Source organism: Lagenorhynchus albirostris, chromosome 2 (genome assembly GCF_949774975.1).
Source record: "Lagenorhynchus albirostris chromosome 2, mLagAlb1.1, whole genome shotgun sequence".
NCBI classification, from domain to species: Eukaryota; Metazoa; Chordata; class Mammalia; order Artiodactyla; family Delphinidae; genus Lagenorhynchus; species Lagenorhynchus albirostris.
Window position 1 is genome coordinate 82,364,024 of NC_083096.1, and position 18,948 is coordinate 82,382,971.

Here is an 18,948-nt window from a genome sequence, read left to right on the forward strand (position 1 = left end):
TAAAAATTTTCAGTCTAAGATGTTTTTCAGCAGAGACTTTCATTTACATTAATTATCCTAAGGATTCACATTACTGTTCCCTTTGGGAGAAGCACAGAAAGAAAATGGCATGCCTGGGAGTCAAACCTCCTCCGAGCAACCTCCTCTGGGAAGGACGAGCATGCCGGTTTCTGCCATTGCCAACAGTGCCACGTGCAGTGCTGTGCCCTTCTCCGGGGGTGTGGGCATCGGCACTGAGTCTGCCTCCGACTGGGTCACCCTGGGCTGCTCAGGGAGGAGGGAGCATCCTCCGGGCTCGCCCCGCCACCGCTCTTCCTGGCTCTGTGTCCATGAGATCATGGGTGCCCAGCTATTCCTAATCTCCGCATTTCACAGTAGGGTATCATTCTTATTTTGAGGCTGGGCCAGATTTTTGTTTTAAACCCAGCTCTCTACAGACAGTTTTCGATTGACCAGAAATAACATTTATGGCCCGCAAAACACCTTTCTCTTGGGACATTTTGTTGTGCTTTGAGTACATTTTAACACAGTGAGGTAACATTCGTAGCCTAATAGGGACATGGGGATAGAAAACAACTCCGGAGACATCCCATCCATCACCGTGACACCAGGCAGGCTTCACCCACACCACCTGAGACATAGGTAAATATCCTGTTTTCACAGGTCTTCAGGAAAAGAGACCCAGTCCAGTGTTGACTTCCCTTCAACATTGTCATTATATTTGTATCACAGGGAAACGCCCCATCCTCGACTGCTATGAGCTTCAAAACTCAAAGCTGTATATTTTGAACTAGATGTCACAGAGAAGCCTGATAGTCGGCACACTGTTTAGCTGGTATTGAAAAATAACATTTCAAACCAAGTACATCTACCCTTGGAGGCTGGACCCAATCGGACAGCTTTCATTTTATGTGTGACTGTCCGTCCCCTTAGGATTCCCTTCTCTCTTGAGTCTGGTCATCATTAAGTGGTGAGATTCCACAGGTGTATCCTTATGTTTTCCAGCTTGCAGAAATCACAGCCATCATGTCCCTTTTCCTAAATCGTGTTAGCAGGAGCAGAACTGCCATAAAAGGCAAAGAGCTCTGTTTCATGGAGGGTGTTTGCTTAGACACATGCAAAGCTTTCTGACATTTGGTTTGTTCCTTTGGTTTTTGGAAACAGCAGCTTTAAAGGAGTCCTTTCCCTGGCTTTCCCCTCCTGCATTGCAATGCAGGAAACCCCAATGTGGTCTCGAGGCGGTCCGATTACATTTTGGCATAGGATAATCCACAGGGCCATCTGCAGTTAGAAGCAAAATAGCCATCTCCCTTTCTTTCAGCTATTTCCCTTGGCAAAGTGAAAAGTCATAAGGAACCGGATTGGTCAGGAAAGCCCTGACCAAGGGCTTGTATGAACCTCAGACAAGACGCAGCCCGATGAGATGCGGTGTGCGCCATCATTATCTGAGACGGACGGAGGCTGTGAAATTGACACCATATGCGCCTGGAGGAGTAATTGCACCAAGGGGGGGAGAAAAGCAACATGTCAGGACATTTTAGTAACACCTAATTCATCCCGAGGTTATAAATAAATCTGATGCTTGCTTGAAAACAAAAGTCAAAAAACACTTTGACTAGATTACTTTTGTGACAGTGCTTCCGGCTGAGGTGAACTTTATTAGGGAGACAACATGAAGAAAGAGAAATACATAACAACTTTTTATGGTATATTTTACATGATTTTATTTTTTATTTTTTTGCAGTAAATAAAGTGGTTATAGGGCTCCAAGGAAAAGGGCCCAGATGTTAGAGAGTTGTGTGAAATTTAGAGGAAACAAGCTGTAAAAAGTGCAGTTATAAAACAGGCTGTCAGTGCCACACATCTGGACAATACAGCTGTATGTTCCTAGTGGCTGTCGTCACCCAAAGAAAACTCAATAACCTTATTTCACCCCAATTAGGCTGCATACCAACAGGATAAACCTTAAATTGCAAGGGGTAGGAGTAGGAGAGCAGCATTCACTCGGCGCCTCTGTGTCAAACAGCTTTTATCTTTCATTTGAATTTGGTCACCAAGAAATGAAAGACTGCTAACATAGCCATTTCCATTTTTATAAAACCCTATTTAATTTATAGCATCGTAAGAAGTCAGGGTTTGACAGTTTGGACTATTGGCTGTGCCAAACAACAGACTTTCTGTAGCATGAGACTGACCTACCGGTCATCCTAACACAGAGCTCCACCTGTCTTTCCTCCACCCACGTTTGGGAGTCTGAGTCTAGCACCATCATGGGAAGCACTTATTGGAAAAAGTTCATTTTCAGACAACCCAATCTACTTAGAGTAGAGGGTAAATGCCTCTCTTTATGGCATTGGGGCATTTTTCCCTAATTTTTTTGGCCCGCAATGAGGCACCTTTGCGGCAAGACAAATATTACAAAACTCAAAATATCATTTCATCTTTTCATCACTGACAGACATGCCAAAGGTTATAAAATGCCACTTTCCTAATACTTGTGTTTCTTCATAGGTTTTAATGGCAGCAAAAGCAATTATGGACAGCGGAGAGAAATTCACCTTACCACTGATAGGGAAACTCTTGAAATTTCAGCTTCTCCAGGTTAAATTGAAGGACCAACAGCGACGGGAAAAGGAGAAGAAGGTACTGGGAGGGCGATGGTGGGTTTTCTAAAGATGGCAAGGAGTGAGTGAACTGCGGCCAGGTTCTCTGGGGCACTTCCTCTCTCCGTAAGCCTGCCACGAAGTGTTACGTAGCACATTTAACTGTTGCCTCAACTTTTTAGGGAAAAGCCTATCCAAAGCGCTGCTGGAGGAATTACATTTTCTCAAAGACAAACGCATTAAAAATAAGTTCTCCTATGCAGAAATGTGACAGTATCCCAGGGCATGTGGCTGAGGTTGTTTTTACGGTAGTCTATTTATATGTTAGGAACAAATTAGGGAACCAAAGGAGAGACACAGAGTCAGGAGAAGTAAATATAAAAAGGTGAGAAAACCCCACAAAGTCAGGGTCTAACTATTTTAAATATTTTACATGATATTCAATAGGAGTACCTATTAAAGTAATGGGCTACATCTGCATCTTCCTAATAATCTAAATGTTTCAGCAGCGCTCCATTACTTCTATATTATATACCTGCTTATTTCTTCATGTGTAGACTGTTCATTTAATTTGCCTATGGAAATCAATCTGTGAGTTTTCCAAAGATTTGTATTTTTCATCTGAAAAAATATTTTAAAATAGTTTTAGCAAAGTGATGCCAGTTTCAAATCCATCTGCTATTTAACCTTAGTCAAAATGAGAGATGTTTTTCTTATTTTCCAAATCATGCTGAAATATTTTTGGAAAGCCAAATGCTTCTGTATGTACATGTGTAATGTGTATGTGTGCATGTGTATGTATGAAATGGGTGTATAAGTAAATTGTTTCTTTATGCCTCTAAGTGGGAGAGGCAAAACCAAGTAATGGAAGAAGAAAGAGAAAAGTGAACATGTTCTAATAATACCTACTTCCCCTTTGTTAAGACCCCCCCCCCCAAATCTGGCTTTCCTATTTGAATTGAACTCTTGACAGGGTAACTGTAGATAAACATAATAATGCCACCTTAAATTTGTAATATAGGGCTTTATGTTTTTCAAAGAGATTCTGCATTTAGCATCTTACTAGGGTGGTGTATATTGTCCCCAGAAAAATTCTACTTATTTGAAAACAGTTGATGGTATAGTTTTCCATCTATATGAAGCTCTTTCCAACGTGTACAGGAGATTCGTACCTTAAAAAATACTCAGGGACGTTAAGACTTGGCAGAAGAAAAATTGGAAAATTTGAAACTAGTATAGAAAGATCGTTTCTTGTCTTTTTAAAATTCCGGTGTCACATGGGAATCTGAATTACAAAAAGTAGACTGTTAAGTCCTGCAAAAATTCTTGCACCTTCTGTTTGCTTTGTGCTTTCCCACAGCACCTACAAATATACATAACACATCAAGAGTGTCAGTTTCCTTGTTTGCCACCTGTTTTAAGTCTTGGTAATTGTTTGTAATAGGAGTAGGTTTTAGATTTCAGTTAACGAATTTTAAGTAACAATAAATGGAATATCCTGGTGACCGAGGAAACGTTTTTAAAACTAACAGTATAAAGATATTTCTGCACTGTTATTTTGCTCAACATTTTTTTTTTGAAATGTGAACAATATAATAAGACAGTTATGAGATTTTGAAGATATGGAAATAATCTTTATTTGTTGAAAATTCAAGAGTCTTAAGGAATTGGGAGTTGAATTTTAGATTTATAAAAATAAAAAAGTAATAGGTGCATAAGAGGACTCTTTGAGCAATTAAGAGCCAGCAATTACATAATCTAATCTGATGCCTTCATTAGATTGGGTTCCCGAAACACCAGCCCCAAATCTCTGAGTTGCAACCACACGAGTCAGTACTAAATAATTGATGAAAACTGATTGGAAGGGAGAACTCTCCAGAAAAATATTCTAGGTAAAGGCAAGACTAAGGGAGTTGTTGGAGGGATGATATAATCTACGTTCATTTCAACAACACTGCCCAGCAGGTCATTTGGAACAACGGAGGTTAATGCTTGTCAGCCAGGGAGTTTAGCAGAAAGCAAAATAAATATAAAGTATGTAAAACTGACACCACGCTGTGGTTTAGAAAATGGAAAAAAAGGAAAGAGGACTTTACCCAATTTCTTCCTCTTTCTGAACCCCGGGTGAGATTCTGAGATTCCTGCAAGGGGAGTGACTGTCTCTTCGGCTTTTTAACATCAACATGAGGTATATGTGGTTGCTTTCTCTCAAATACTAGTTATATGTTTACATCTGTACAACCCAGAGTGTTTTGTATCTTCTATGTTGAATTTTTGGAATTGAATTTTTAAAAATGAATGGTTGAAAAATATCCATAGCAGTAATTACAGAAAATACTAGGGAGACAGTGAGGACAAAAACTACTAATATGAGTATGTCCCTGTCCTTTTAGCCCAATGGAAAAAAATGTAATGTATACTACATATTTGATTCTGGTTTTTTTTTAACTTGCTTTTTAAATTAATTATTTGATTTATTTATTTTGAGGTGTGTTGGGTCTTCGTTTCTGTGTGAGGGCTTTCTCTAGTTGCGGCAAGCGGGGGCCACTCCTCATTGATGTGTGTGGGCCTCTCACTATTGCGGCCTCTCTTGTTGCGGAGCACAGGCTCCAGACGCGCAGGCTCAGTAGTTGTGGATCACGGGCCCAGTTGCTCCACGGCATGTGGGATCTTCCCAGGCTCGAACCCGTGTCCCCTGCATTGGCAGGCAGATTCTCAACCACTGTGCCACCAGGGAAGCCCCTTGATTCTGTTTTAACCATCAAAACTTTTCTTAATAATATAGTTACAACAGCCAGATACAGTGAAAATATCATTATTTTAGATTCCACTAATTTTAATAATTTATAACACTTTAGTCCGGGCTATGCTTAACATTGCATTTGCTTTGTCCATGAAGAAAGTTTACTGGATAATTAATATTATAAAAAATAACACAAGGAAGATAGTTCTTAGAAGTACAGTTTAGAGGCCTTTAGCATATAAATTTCTGAGAGGCAAATCCCTGCCTCTAATTGTAATAAGTTGAATATATTTCAAAACTTTTATATATTCAGAAACATCTTGTTGATTACTTCCAAATATACATATAATGAAGAAAATACACTTTATTTCTAGAAATGTATTTCAGCATTTCAGAACTTCTGAATATGATTTTTTCATATAATTAATCCCAAATTAGATTTTATTATATCTTAAAATCGGAATAAGAGAGTGTTTTGTTTAGAAATAAGTTTTCCTTGTGCACATCATTATCTCAACATTTATTCTGCATTTTTAGTTATATCATTATCAATTTGTTGTTAATTCATTAACTTAACAAACATTTAGAGAAACAATGTATTCGGCACATATATTTTCATAAGGTTCATATAATTTTAAAACAAATTGCTGACCATGTTTTAATTTAGTCATTATCTGAATATTACAGTATTTTTCACAGTTTTACTTCTTTTTAACTCCAACTTTTATGTTATATATTAATTATAAACATTTTTTAAAACCAAAACACTTCATTGTGAATCAAAATATTTAAAATATATTGAGAATTCAGCTAAAAGAAAACATTTAATCATCAAAAAATTAAAAATGGCTATAATACAAGCAAAATTAACCATTTAAATAATCAGCCAAACTAAATCTAGTCTGTGCCGTTGAGCTCAGAACATTTGGATAGGTTTTTTTAGGAAAAGATCCAAATATATTCTAACTGTGCTTTTAATTTGTAAATTCAAATAACCAGTCCATATTTTCTTGGATATTTTTAGCATATCTTTTACATAAAAGCAGAACAGTTCTTTCTCTTTCTGGCTTATCTACTTAGCACAAGTTGCCTTATTTTTCAATGTCCTAGAATTGAATAGATGGAAGACAGGCAGTAAAGAATATGGACAGATGGTATTGGTAAACTTTTCTTAAAACATCTCAAAATTAAAAGCACCTAAATTTGATCAGCTATCATGATGAAGCCCAAACAAGCCAGAGCCTGCTCCAAAGGACCGACAAAGAGAAATTAGGGTAAATTTCACAGACGTTTTCCAGCTTACTCCAGTTAAAACCCCGAAACACTGGAAACCAGCCAATGTAATGCCATTTTGTATGTGTGTTTTGTTTTAAAAGAAAAGCCATAGGGACATACCAGGAAATTACAGGCTGGTTAGTTTTGATTCAGTTGTGGTTAAAATCTTCAGAAACTATTCTAAGAAATCAAACAGAGGAAGAGCAGAAACTCAGTTTAGAGGGACCCGTGTGGTTTCAGGAAAGGAATAACTTGCCTCACTAACTGGATGGAATTCTTTGAGGCTGGATTATCGAAATGAGGATACTACCAACAAAACTGTTGGATCTGAAGAGCTACAAAATTCAACAATTCAGGGTAAATTATAAATGATCCCCTGGCTGGCTTATCTGTAAACTAGAGCAGTGCTTTCCTAATTGGGATGCTATTAATCAATGAAACCTTTTTACAGACTTCAGGAAAAATGTAAAGAAACACACACATTTAAAATAGAGCAGTATTTTGAAATACAAATAGTTACAGCAGCTAATAATAGTAATTAGCTCCGATTATTGACTGCTTGCCACTATACTAAGCTCTTTACATATGTTTTAACATTTAATGCTTTAAATGACTTTATGAGTTACAGAGTATTATTCTCGATTTGCAGATGGGGAAACTGAGGGTGTGAAAAGTAACTTTCCCAAGGCTAAATAGCTACTCAGGATTTAAATCCAGAACTGTCAGACTCTAAGATTATGTTCTTAACCACCGTACATACCCCTTCTGAGTGTGTCTCAATAATTACACAAAACAGCACTCTTGGCTTACAATCAGCAGAGAACTTTGCAGGGATGCTTCAAGGAGCAAATGGCTTTGCTCAGTGGGATCTACCAACTCGCTAATTAGATCATGTAATTCCATGTTGCATAAAACATCCTGAGGTTAAGCGGGGGTGGGGGGGACTGGTCAGAGAAAGGAACAAAGTCCACCAAAGACAAAGGGCACTGAGCTAACCAACCACCAATTCCCGAGGGAATCCTGACTTCTTATCCAGTCCCACCCCCCTGCCCAGAAATGGGCTGGTCTCTGGGGGAATCTCTTAGAAAGAGACTTCCTGGGATTATTTCAAACATCCTTAGCCCTTCTCTCTGCCCTTCTGGATGTTGAAGTTGGATAGCATTGGCTGATCCGGTGCTAAACCCTCTAGATCACATAGGATCGTGCAGGAGACAGACATCAGGTAGACATCAGACCCACCCCCTCACCACCACCACACACAGACAGGGCCATGTTCTGAGTCTGTGGATGAAGAACTGCACCCTGAAGATGGCAGTGTGGCACCCCAGGACTTGGTGCAATCTTTAGATTGCATCATTTGGTCGAGTGAACCCAGTATATTCGTTTGCTTACATTTTCTACACCTCAGCCACTCTCTAGAAAAGCAAGCTCCTAACTCAGTCCCATACATTATATTTTCTATTTGGCAGGTAAGCAGGGAGGGGAAAGAAATAGAAAATATAGAAAAAGGAAAAACAAAATGTTCATAATGCCATAACCCTATTATAACTAATGTTAACATTTTGGTACATTTCCTTTGTTTCTGTGGATTTGTTTCTTTACATAGCTGTAATCATTGTAAAATGAAATTTTAATCCAGCTTTTTTCAATTAAAATATACCATAATTTTTTCTCATTATCACAGCATCCACATCTATCATTGTTATTGGCTAGGTGACATTCTGTTGACTACCATACTTTTCTTAAAGTTCCTTTATTGTTGAACATTTCCATTATTTCTGTGTTGTTTCATAATAAACAATGTTGTGATGAACAACCTTACCGTATACAATTCTTCATATTTTGGATAATTTCCTTAGCATACGTTTATAGAAATGGATTAATTGGGCCCCCAAATGTTCCCACAACCTTTTCTTTCCAAAAGAGGTTCTGGAACCATTTAGACCCAGTTCTCCATTAGAAAAGATAACAAATGACCCCCTGTTCAAATTAACTGTATATTAGCTTATTAAAGATGGAGGAGTTTCATGAAAACAAATCTCTTTAATATTGTTTAATCTGTTGTCTCTCAAACTTACTTGACACCATACATTTCTTTCAGTCCATCTATTGTCTTCTCATCATCTGTGACCAATAGATTGTTTGTGAGATAGAGTGATATCTTGAAAGAGAACTGAGTAGCACTCAGAAGATAGACCCTGTTTCTCATAAGTCACATAATAGTGGAGTGACTTAGTCATTTAACTGCCGCGACATCTTTTCTTATCTATATCCTTAATAATATTATTGTGGGAATCTTATGATAGAACACATATGAAACACAAAGTTGTACACAACACACAGTTATACACAAATATGTAGATGTGCTATTATCTATAAAAGTTAAGAGGAAGTATAGGTATTTACCACCGGTTCCACTGACTTTTACCATTTACTTTCCTTTCACTGTGAAGAACAACAGAATGAATACTCATTGAGGTATTTGAATTTTGGTATTAAGAAGTAATTTAGAAATAAAACACAGTCTAAAATATTTTTGAAGCATCAACTAACTAGGTTGCCCAATTCCAGAGAGGGAGAATTTTGTATTTTTCCCTTTAAGAGGTGAGAATAACAAAATTAAGGGCTCTAGGTAGGTGTCACGTAATACTCAAGTGAGTGTGTGAAACCCTAATACATTTTTGTTTGTTGCTAAGACAAGAGCCCCACATCTGCTATGTAGCTTAACTGGTAAGAAACCTCCATGCCTACCCAAAGCCTTCCCACAGGAGGAGGAGGCATCCAGATGCTTTTGGTACACAGTGCATTTTAAAGAAAATGTACTCTGCTATGAACTTGACTCTCCCTTCATATGCTGGGGAGCATGTGTTCCCCAAACACGGTAGAAAGAGGGGCCTGTTAGATACACACCTCCTAAATTTTTATCTTGAATTGGCAAGAGTTTCCTCTGAGTTCTTTCAGTTGTAAGTAGATGACCCTAAATGGGAACATGCATGTTATGCTACCCCAAAGCAAGAAAGGCAAAAGAGGTTGGTGTTGAACAAATTTTAGCTTATGATTTAAGAGGGGGCTCAGCAAACCTGGTTCACTTCTCCCCACTCCCGCCCTCAAATCCCAAGACATAAACCCATAGAGAGGAGGGACTTATTCAGAATGTGAGAGAAGAGAGGGAAAGGGAAGGAGATAGGAGGTGATTTTCCTGCAATTGGGGCTTAGTAGAAAAGGATGGACCTTTTGACCAGAGTAGAATTCTAAGGGGCCACGTAGTCAACGATTGTTCAGAAGCAGAGGAACAAAGGGACTGTCCTGGTTCAGCTCAGGTGTGGAGGTTGGGAGATACAGACTGGATACAGGAGAGGAGTAGAGAGACCACCACTAGAGTCAGGCACAGGGGAGTAGTGGGGACTGGGTAGGGCAAAGAACATGTTCAGAAATTTACCAAGGACTTCTCTGCCTGCCCCTGGCACCCAGGAGGACCCAGGTGCTTCCATTTGCTTCTGTTCTCTACCATTTAGTGTCTTTGCACACCAGGAAATCACATATATAGTCGCTATGAGACATACTTTACATAGCAGTACTTCTTGATGTGCTACCAATTAAACATACATCCACTGCTAAATGGAAAATGCAGAACACTAGGTTATATAGAGACAACAATAATGATTACATTAAAATGACGCCTAAACATAATTTGAGAGAATGCATTGTAATAGCCTCTTCACTCATCTTCTCTGGATGGTGGAATTGTGATTTTTGTAAGTTCTCTATGTTTTTTTCCAATTTTTCAATAATGATTATTTTTAGAATTTACAAACATACCTAAAGAAGTAAATCAGGATTTAGAAGTACTTTTTAAATGCTTTTATGAAAAGAGGGAGATCAATATTGCTAAGTTCCGTGTTACTGGAAATTAGTTTAAAAGATGATTGTCTGGGCTTCCCTGGTGGTGCAGTGGTTGAGAGTCCACCTACCGATGCAGGGGACACGGGTTCGTGACCCAGTCCGGGAGGATCCCACATGCCGCGGAGCAGCTGGGTCCGTGAGCATGGCCGCTGAGCCTTCGCGTCCGGAGCCTGTGCTCCGCGACGGGAGAGGCCACAACAGTGTGAGGCCCACGTACCGCAAGGAAAAAAAAAAAAAAAAAGATGCTCGTCTCCAGGGTACCAAGTTTGGCCTTGCTAAGGGAATGCAAAGGCAAAAAGAAAGAGAGGGAAAGAGGGCACTGAGCAGAAAGAGGAGCTGAGGGAAGTGAAGCACACGGAGAAACAGAAGAGCATTCAGCTAGTATTATTCAGCCCTTGGAAAGATGGAGTAGAGAGAGGGCAGACAAGCATGGAGAAGAAGGTTGCAAGGACATCGAAGGCTGAGGCTACAGGAGAACCATGGAAATAAAATGAGTTTGAGGTTTGGAGTCACACCAACTTGTGTCTCTACCACAGCTGTGTGCTTGTGAGGGAAACTGTGGGTCTTAATTTATACAATGGGAATAATTACCCATTTGGCATGTTGCTTTGTGAGAACAAATTAAAGATGATGACGTCTAGAAAGCACGTATCATACTGTATAGCAGTGTCTCTGCTAAGTTACCACGTACTTTGAAATTTTGGTTGTGATCAGCCTTGCTTTCTCTAGGATCCTAAGAAAACTTACAGGAGAAAGGGCTCAGGAAGTTGCTTACCTTGTAGAACCCAGTCTTTGCTAGAGAGACTCCAAAGGAATGAGAGCTATGTGTCTGCACAGGTCCTACACCCCACCTAGGAGAGCCTGCAGGGCCAGAGGGCCCTTTTACTGCCTTACTGGGACACAAATGTCCACTGCAGTCAGGAAGTGTTTTTTGGAATGATGGAATATGAATGCATGTATAAAGTTGAATGAAATGAATGAAGGTGAACTTTAGAATAATTTAATCTAAAACAGTTTCTTCTTTTCAGTTCTAAAGATCACCCTGCGATTTTATTTCAAATGATAGCTGTAGAAGTTTCTGGCAGATTTTTTTTGGTCAAGTTGGGACTTCTCTGTGGTGAGGCCAGCTGTCCACCTCACAGCTGCACTGGTGTTTTTCCCTCTAGTGGACTCACCTTGATCCAAGGTGTGGCTGGGAGAGCGCCTACTTGCACGAGTCTTACCAGTACCTCCGAGTTGATTGGAGTCAGGGGCACTGATTTGGGCTCTGGTTTCATTTTCAGTGAACAATCTCAAAATTTCCAATAAGCTCTCCACATTGGCAGAGAGTTCTACCATCTTTCTTCAGTAAGCTTGCTCTCCCACTTTCTGAGATGACTCACATTATCTTCTCTAGTCAAACCTCCTACCTCATACCTGCCCATCTTGAGTTGGTAACCTTGCCTCATCCTTGACTTGAAAACATTGAAACATTCCCCCAACACCATCAAGACCTCTCTCTTTCTTGCACCTACACCCAGCCAGTCATCCCCTCTTTGCTCCTTTCATTAAACTGAGAAATTGCCTTTCTTCCTATCAAAGTCCAGTTATTGACACATTCTCTTCATCTTATCCCATCTTTTCTCCTCAAGGACTTTAGTCTCCCCCATGTTTTCAATGTCCCCCTCTCTGATGGATCATTCCATCAGCCTGAAAACACAATATCTCCTGACTTTACTTACATACGTGCATAACGACGTTATACTCCCCTTCTGCCCACTCATCCACTGAACAATCTCAGGTCCCCCAGTTCCCCTTTACAAGCAAACATCTTTTTTTTTTTCTTTAAAGACTGTTCTCTTTTTATTTTTTTTAATGCATTTACATTAGTTTTGTTTTTTACTTTTTTATTGAAGTATAGTTCATTTACAATGTGTGTTAATCTCTGCTATACAGCAAAGTGATTCAGTTATACATATATATATGCATTTTTAATATTCTTTTCCAAGATGGTTTATCAAAAGATATTGATTCTAGTTCCCTGTGCTATACAGCAGGACCTTGTTGTTTATCCACTCTCTATATAATAACTCACCTCTGCTAACCCCAAACTCCCACTCCCTCCCTCTCCCACCCCCTCCCCCTTGGCAACAGCAAGTCTGTTCTCTATGTCCATGAGTCTGTTTCTGTTTCATAGGTAGGTTCATTTGCGCCATATTTTAGATTCCACATATAAGTGATATCATATGGTATTTGTCTTTCTCTTTCTGACTTACATTACTTAGTATGATAATCTCTAGGTCCATCCATACTGCAAATGGCATTATTTCGTTCTTTCTTATGGCTGAGTAGTATTCCACTGTATATATGCACCACATCTTCTTTATCCATTCATCTGTTGATGGACATTTAGGTTGTTTCCATGTCTTGGCTATTGTGCATAGTGCTCACAAGGAAGCTTCTTGAAACCATTGTCCACACAAGTGGTCACTCAACTGTTCCTGCCTCTGTGTTCACTACCTCCACACTCCACCATAACTGCTCCCATAATGTCGCCTATAACTACCCATACTCTTCAGTCCCTTGGTTCTCTAGCTGCATACTCTGTAATTTTTCCTACCTTCTAAGTCACTTCTCTCTTTTACCCACATCCCCTCCTATACCCAGTTGGTAAGTATTGGAGTTTCCAGCATGATCCCAGGTTCAATTCTCATATTTCTTGAGACCTCTTTCCCCAGGGGGTCTTATCTCTTCCCGTGCAGTTAACTACTATCTCTATGTTACCCACACCTGAATTTGTAACTCCAGCCACATCTCTCTTCTGAGAGAAGAACATGTGTATTCAATTGTCTCCTTGTCATCTCAGGAGCATCTCGGATTTAACAAGATCTTTCGGAATAGTCTGCCCACCTTAAGTAAAAATTATTTCTCACTCCAATGCTTCTGTCTCTGTGAGTGGCACCATTAACCAACTTGTTATTCAAACTAAGTCCAGAGCATTATCGTTGTTGCCTCCTCCTTCATTCCTTGTCTCTAATCTTTCAACCCCTGTACTTTCAACATCCACAATATATCTTAAATCCATCTACATTTCTCCACTCTACCAACACTTTAAACTGAGTTACTGTTAGGTCTTATCTGAACTATTGCTAGAGTTTCCTTACTGGTCTTCTGGTTTCCTATCTTGCAAAATCACAGTAGTCCTCCATTTAAACCCTTTATGGTCTTTCCAATGCATTTTTAATAAAATATAAACTTGTGAACCAGCCCCCACCAAAGCGCTGGATGACCTGGCCCATGCCCTACCTTCCCCGCCTCATCCTGGCCACTCTCTCCCTTGCCCACTGTTCTCCTGCTGTGCTCACCTCCGTTCAGTTCTTTGCGCACACCCGTCTCCTTTATAACTCAGGGCCTCTGGCACACACTTCACCTCTCCCCTGCTTCTCACACGGATGCTTCTCATCCTTCAGGTCTTCACTCAAATGTCACTCCCTCAGAGGCCTTCCATCACCAGCTTACTAGTGAGTGGCGAATTGTGTGTCTATTACTACATTGGGTTTTATCCTTCATAAAATTCATGAAAATCGTCAGTCATGCTTTTGTTTCTCTGTTCATGTGCTTTTTTCTCTTTCTTCCCCTGTAGAGTAGGAGCTCAAGGGAATAGAGTTCAACCCTATTTTTTTTTTCACATCTTTATTGGAGTATAATTACTTTACAGTGTTGTGTTAGTTTCTGTTGTGCAACAAAGTGAATCAGCTCTATGTATACATATATCCCCATATCCCCTCCCTCTTGAGCCTCCCTCCCACCCTCCCTACTCCACCCCTCTAGGTGGTCACAAAACGTCGAGTTGAACTCCCCGCATTATGCAGCTGCTTCCCACTAGCCATCCATTTTACATTTGGTAGTGTATATATGTCCATGCTACTGTCTCACTTCGTCCCAGCTTCCCCTTTCCCCCCTGTGTCCTCAAGTCCGTTATCTACATCTGTGTCTTTATTCCTGCCCTGCCACTAGGTTCATCAGTACCATTTTTTTAGATTCCATGTATATGCATTAGCACATGCCAACCCTTTTTATGGGCCAATTTGTATCTGGCGCAGAGAGAAACACTGGGGCTTTTCATACTTCTGTACTTTACCTTGTGCTTTCCTTGCTGCCTCTATCCAAGGCTATTCGTGACATCTGCAGCCTCCACTGATATTTCCCTCTGTTGAGGAGCAGGTGGTGGGGAGGTCGAGTTTCCCCACCACTGGAGCCACAGGTGCCAGGCAGGCACGGAGGGTCCATGGGCACCTCTGATGCTTCCTCCAGGTGCTACAGCTAAACTGGGTTTGGGACTTCCCTGGCAGTCCAGTGGTTAAGACCCCACGCTTCTCCTGCAGGGGGCGTGGGTTCAATCCCTGGTTGAGGAACGGAGATCCCACATGCCACGAGGAGGGGTGAAAAAGATTAAAAAGAAACCAAAAACTGGGTTCTCTGGAAACATCAACACCCAGAAGCCACGTAGAGGAGGCAGACGCTCCTCTCCCCTCCTGTGCTACCTTCTGTTAGCTTGGTGCCAAAGCAATATATCTTCTACTTTCCTTGTCTCTAACGTCTTAGGACTGAGTTCTTCAAATTTGGTTTCACGACCTCAGGAAAACACAGAACCCCCAATGTTGCTGCAGTAATTTAGTTTAGTTATTTTTGTGCCCAGTTTTGTTGAACATGGGAAAAATAAATAACATAAGCATATTCTGGATCTTCTGTATGGTCCAATACTACCACGTCATTTCAATGAACTCAACCTATATGTATTCATAACACATGAATGGAAAGTGTAATTACATTATGACGTAATGTACAAAGGTTTTGGCAATTGTTTGAAAAGAAAACCTTTGTTAGACCCAGATAGAGACCCCAGGGTTAGGCTACTTGATAAACCTAAGTCCCTGCCATCACAATGTACTCAGAATCCACCACTCTCCCTGCCAGCCACTAACTGAGGTTGTTTATTAGGCCAAGGGGGGGGGGGCTCCTTTAAGATGAATTCCCTTCCAGAAAGATGTGTGTGTGTGTGACAGTCTCCTAGCATCCACCCCTCTAGTCTTTGTGTTTGATGTGCCTTCTCACAGCTTAGGCTCAACCTGGAATCTCCACTATCCTGGCTTGAAGAATGAATCAGGGAGTAAAGGAGTGAGTGAATGAAATAAAGATTTAATTTACCTGACAGTAGAGAAGCCATTGCCTGCTCACTCTATGGTTTAATCAAAAGTATTCTGTCTTTCCAGGTGATAGAAGACAGATTTAAGGTAGAAAAGGATAAAGGGAGAGCAAAATCTCTCAAGGAAAAAAAGTCCCCAATTGCCACGGTTGCCAAAGGAAAGGGAAAGGACCAGCCTGAGGCAAACACAGCAGTAAAAAAGACCACCCAGTTATTAAGAAGGGGAGAAGAGGATCACACCAAACATTACATTGGTCAGTAAGATGCTCCTTTCACTTCTTGCCTGATGACCTACAAACTTGAAAAATCATTCCAACCACTATGCTTAATCTTCCCCAGCCTTTTCACCTTCTTAAAAGCATAAATCCTATACTCCCCATGACACCCTAATAGAAAAATATTTCTATTTGCAATTCATTTTTGTTTTCAGCCAATATTTCTTTAGCATGTGTCTTACTATAGGCACATTTTCATAGTGCAGATAAAAGATGAATTAACTAGCTGACTGTGCCACCGAGGAGCTTACTGTCTTGTTGGGAACATTTGAGAAAATCAGAAACACTTATAAGGCAAAGGAAAAAGTGATTATTGTCACGAGTGTAATACGGTGGTAATAAAATCAGACCTGTTAATTTGTGACTCAGAGCACGTAGCTTCCTGACCTCAGCTTCTCCCACTATCTGTCCTAGATAGAACAACCAGAATTCTCTTTCATTTAGAGTATTGATATAAAAAACATTATTTGACTTGGGCAGCTATGAGTAATTCATTGCCACCTTCCCATGAACCCAAGTGGAGCTACTGTTTTTCATTTGCATCGTATTTAAATGAGGCGGCACCTCTTCACATCCTTTGACAGTTTGACTCCCCTAATATATCTCTGCTCTAAACCCACTAGACACAGAAGCAATTATATTATGGATTCCGTGAGCAGTATCAATACTGATTTGTTTTAGTAGCTGAAGAAAAATCACTACTTGAAGATCAAAAGTTTGTGCATCTGTTTCTCTATTCTTAAATTGATCTTGATGAACCATTGTGAGACGTAATGTTTTCGTGTACCATCTAGTATTGATATTAAAGTACAACAATTATTCTCACCCCCCAGAATCTCACGTTCTAATATAAACTCATGTTTTAACACTTATAGAACAGTATAGCCAGGAGAAAATTGAGGAGAAAAATTTTAGGAAAGTGAGCAATATCTATTTGTTAACTTGAATGCAATAACTATATAGTTGCTACATTACCCATACTCAGCATGCACACCTATTGGCATAAACACACAGTATGCTTTGGTAGGGAGTTTGTTCATATTCAATATTTCCCTCTTCTGTAAACACCTCCGCATATCAAATACCACAAAGCGGCAGCTACTTGTAATTCAGGAGTAAAGCCAGATGTTGCTCAAAAGAGATTAGAACCAAGAAAAATTACAGCCTAGACATTTTTTTTTTTAGAAAAACCCAAGCACACATTTTCCATGACGACAGGCCCTCTGTATGTTTGTCCTCCTATTACGCCTATGTCTCATTTGCAAAAGTGATTTAATATTTTGTAAAATGGCCACAGCCTTCTTACTGGAAGGGCAATAATGAAAACCAGTCAACATGACTGCATTCCAGCCAACCGGACTGCTTTTGGCGAGCCCGAGGGATGATAAACGCATGCATAATGTATAGAGCCATTGAACTGGCTGAGTGCAACCTGTTCTCTTTTAAAATGACGGCTGCTCTTCTCTACGGTATTTTGAACAGACGATGAGCCAGATGACGGTGCCCAGCATTACATTATAGTTGTGGGCTTCAACAGTCCTCAGTTATTAGCGATCATGACTGAGCTCGGCATTCCCATAAGCAGCGTGATTAAAATATCATCAGAGAATTATGAACCTCTGCAGACACACCTGGCAGCAGTTAGCCAGCAGCAGGAAAGTTTTCTTCGGCCAGAAGGTATGCAGTCTGCTACACAACTTACTGAATCCTTCAGTGTTACCCACTGTCCTTAAAGTACAAATACAATTTTCTGCCCAAAGCATAGTCATACAAGACATACATTATTAAATCCTTTCGAGACTTTGAGTTGCTATTTATGCCACTTGCACTAGCCAGGTGTTGTAAATTTTGCAAATTCAAATCATACCCCGTATTTCTATCCCTGTGGAGCCACAGAGAGCATAGACTTGGTTATCCAACTACATTTCTCAGGAATTTTCCTCTATGACTTTTACCTAAAGCATGAGTGGGATGGATCATCTGTAGATAATCTATTCTGCCAGAAGCCACAGTCACCAAATGGCCCAAGGGAGGTCATAGCCTTGGATTCTTGCTCCGATTTGCTACTGGCTTATTCTGATAAATCAGAGGGGACGCTTATCTCCCAGGCTTTAGACCAGGAAGCTGTGGGATGTAGTCCCACCTACACTGCTATTCAGCCACTACACTACTATTCTGCACTACTATTCAGACCTCAGGGTCTTCATCTAAGGGAATTGTACTAGACTCCCTCTGTGGGATGGGAACAAAGTCTACTGTCTACTTCAGATAGTAAAATTAGGATGCAATATAAGCCTGTGTGACCTGGAAGTCCAAGCTCTTTTTGCCACACGCTATTGCGATTTTTTGTTATTTATTAGTAATATCCTTTCACGGGGCTTTGTAACCTATACAGCCGCATCCGGATTTCTATAACACACTATTTTTTAAATTGCTCTTCCAGGTTAGAAATGGCTACCCCTGATAATAATAATAGCTACCATTTATTGGGCACAGGCCTTGGGACTGGGCTCAATGCTAAGGGCTTTAAGTGTGTTGATTCGTGTAGTTTCCATGACAACCCTCGGAAGTATGTTTTACTATTTCCATTTTACCAAAAACGATTCTGTCTAGAGGCAGCTATTATGTAAAAGAGTTGAGAGTTAAACCTAGCTATTTCTATCTCAAAGCCTAGTTGTAACATTCAATAACTTATTATTCAAGTCAGTGAGAAAACGCTGCACAAGCTCCATAGTCTTTCTGTTAAAAGTATTTAATATATAAAAATAAAATCATAGAAAAAGAGACTTTACAGTAGAACAGTGAGATCTTAGTATTAGAACCTATTTAGTTATAGATGGAAAAACCAAACCCTGTCAGACAAATTTTCAAGTATAACTTTATGGAAAACTGTCATTATTTTATACAGTCAGAGCACAAATGCCCAGAGAAGCCAGTAGCTATTTCAATGTGACCAAAAGTTAA

General features: G+C 40.0%; 1 protein-coding gene across 1 annotated transcript in view; it reads left to right on the forward strand.

Annotated features, from left to right (window-relative positions):
• SPAG17 (sperm associated antigen 17) overlaps positions 1 to 18,948 on the forward strand; it is a 228,121-nt gene that overhangs the window by 53,558 nt on the left and 155,615 nt on the right. The window contains 3 exon segments of the mRNA XM_060141888.1: positions 2,512 to 2,643; positions 15,777 to 15,963; positions 17,467 to 17,661. Of these exon segments, the coding sequence (XP_059997871.1) occupies positions 2,512 to 2,643; positions 15,777 to 15,963; positions 17,467 to 17,661 (514 nt within the window).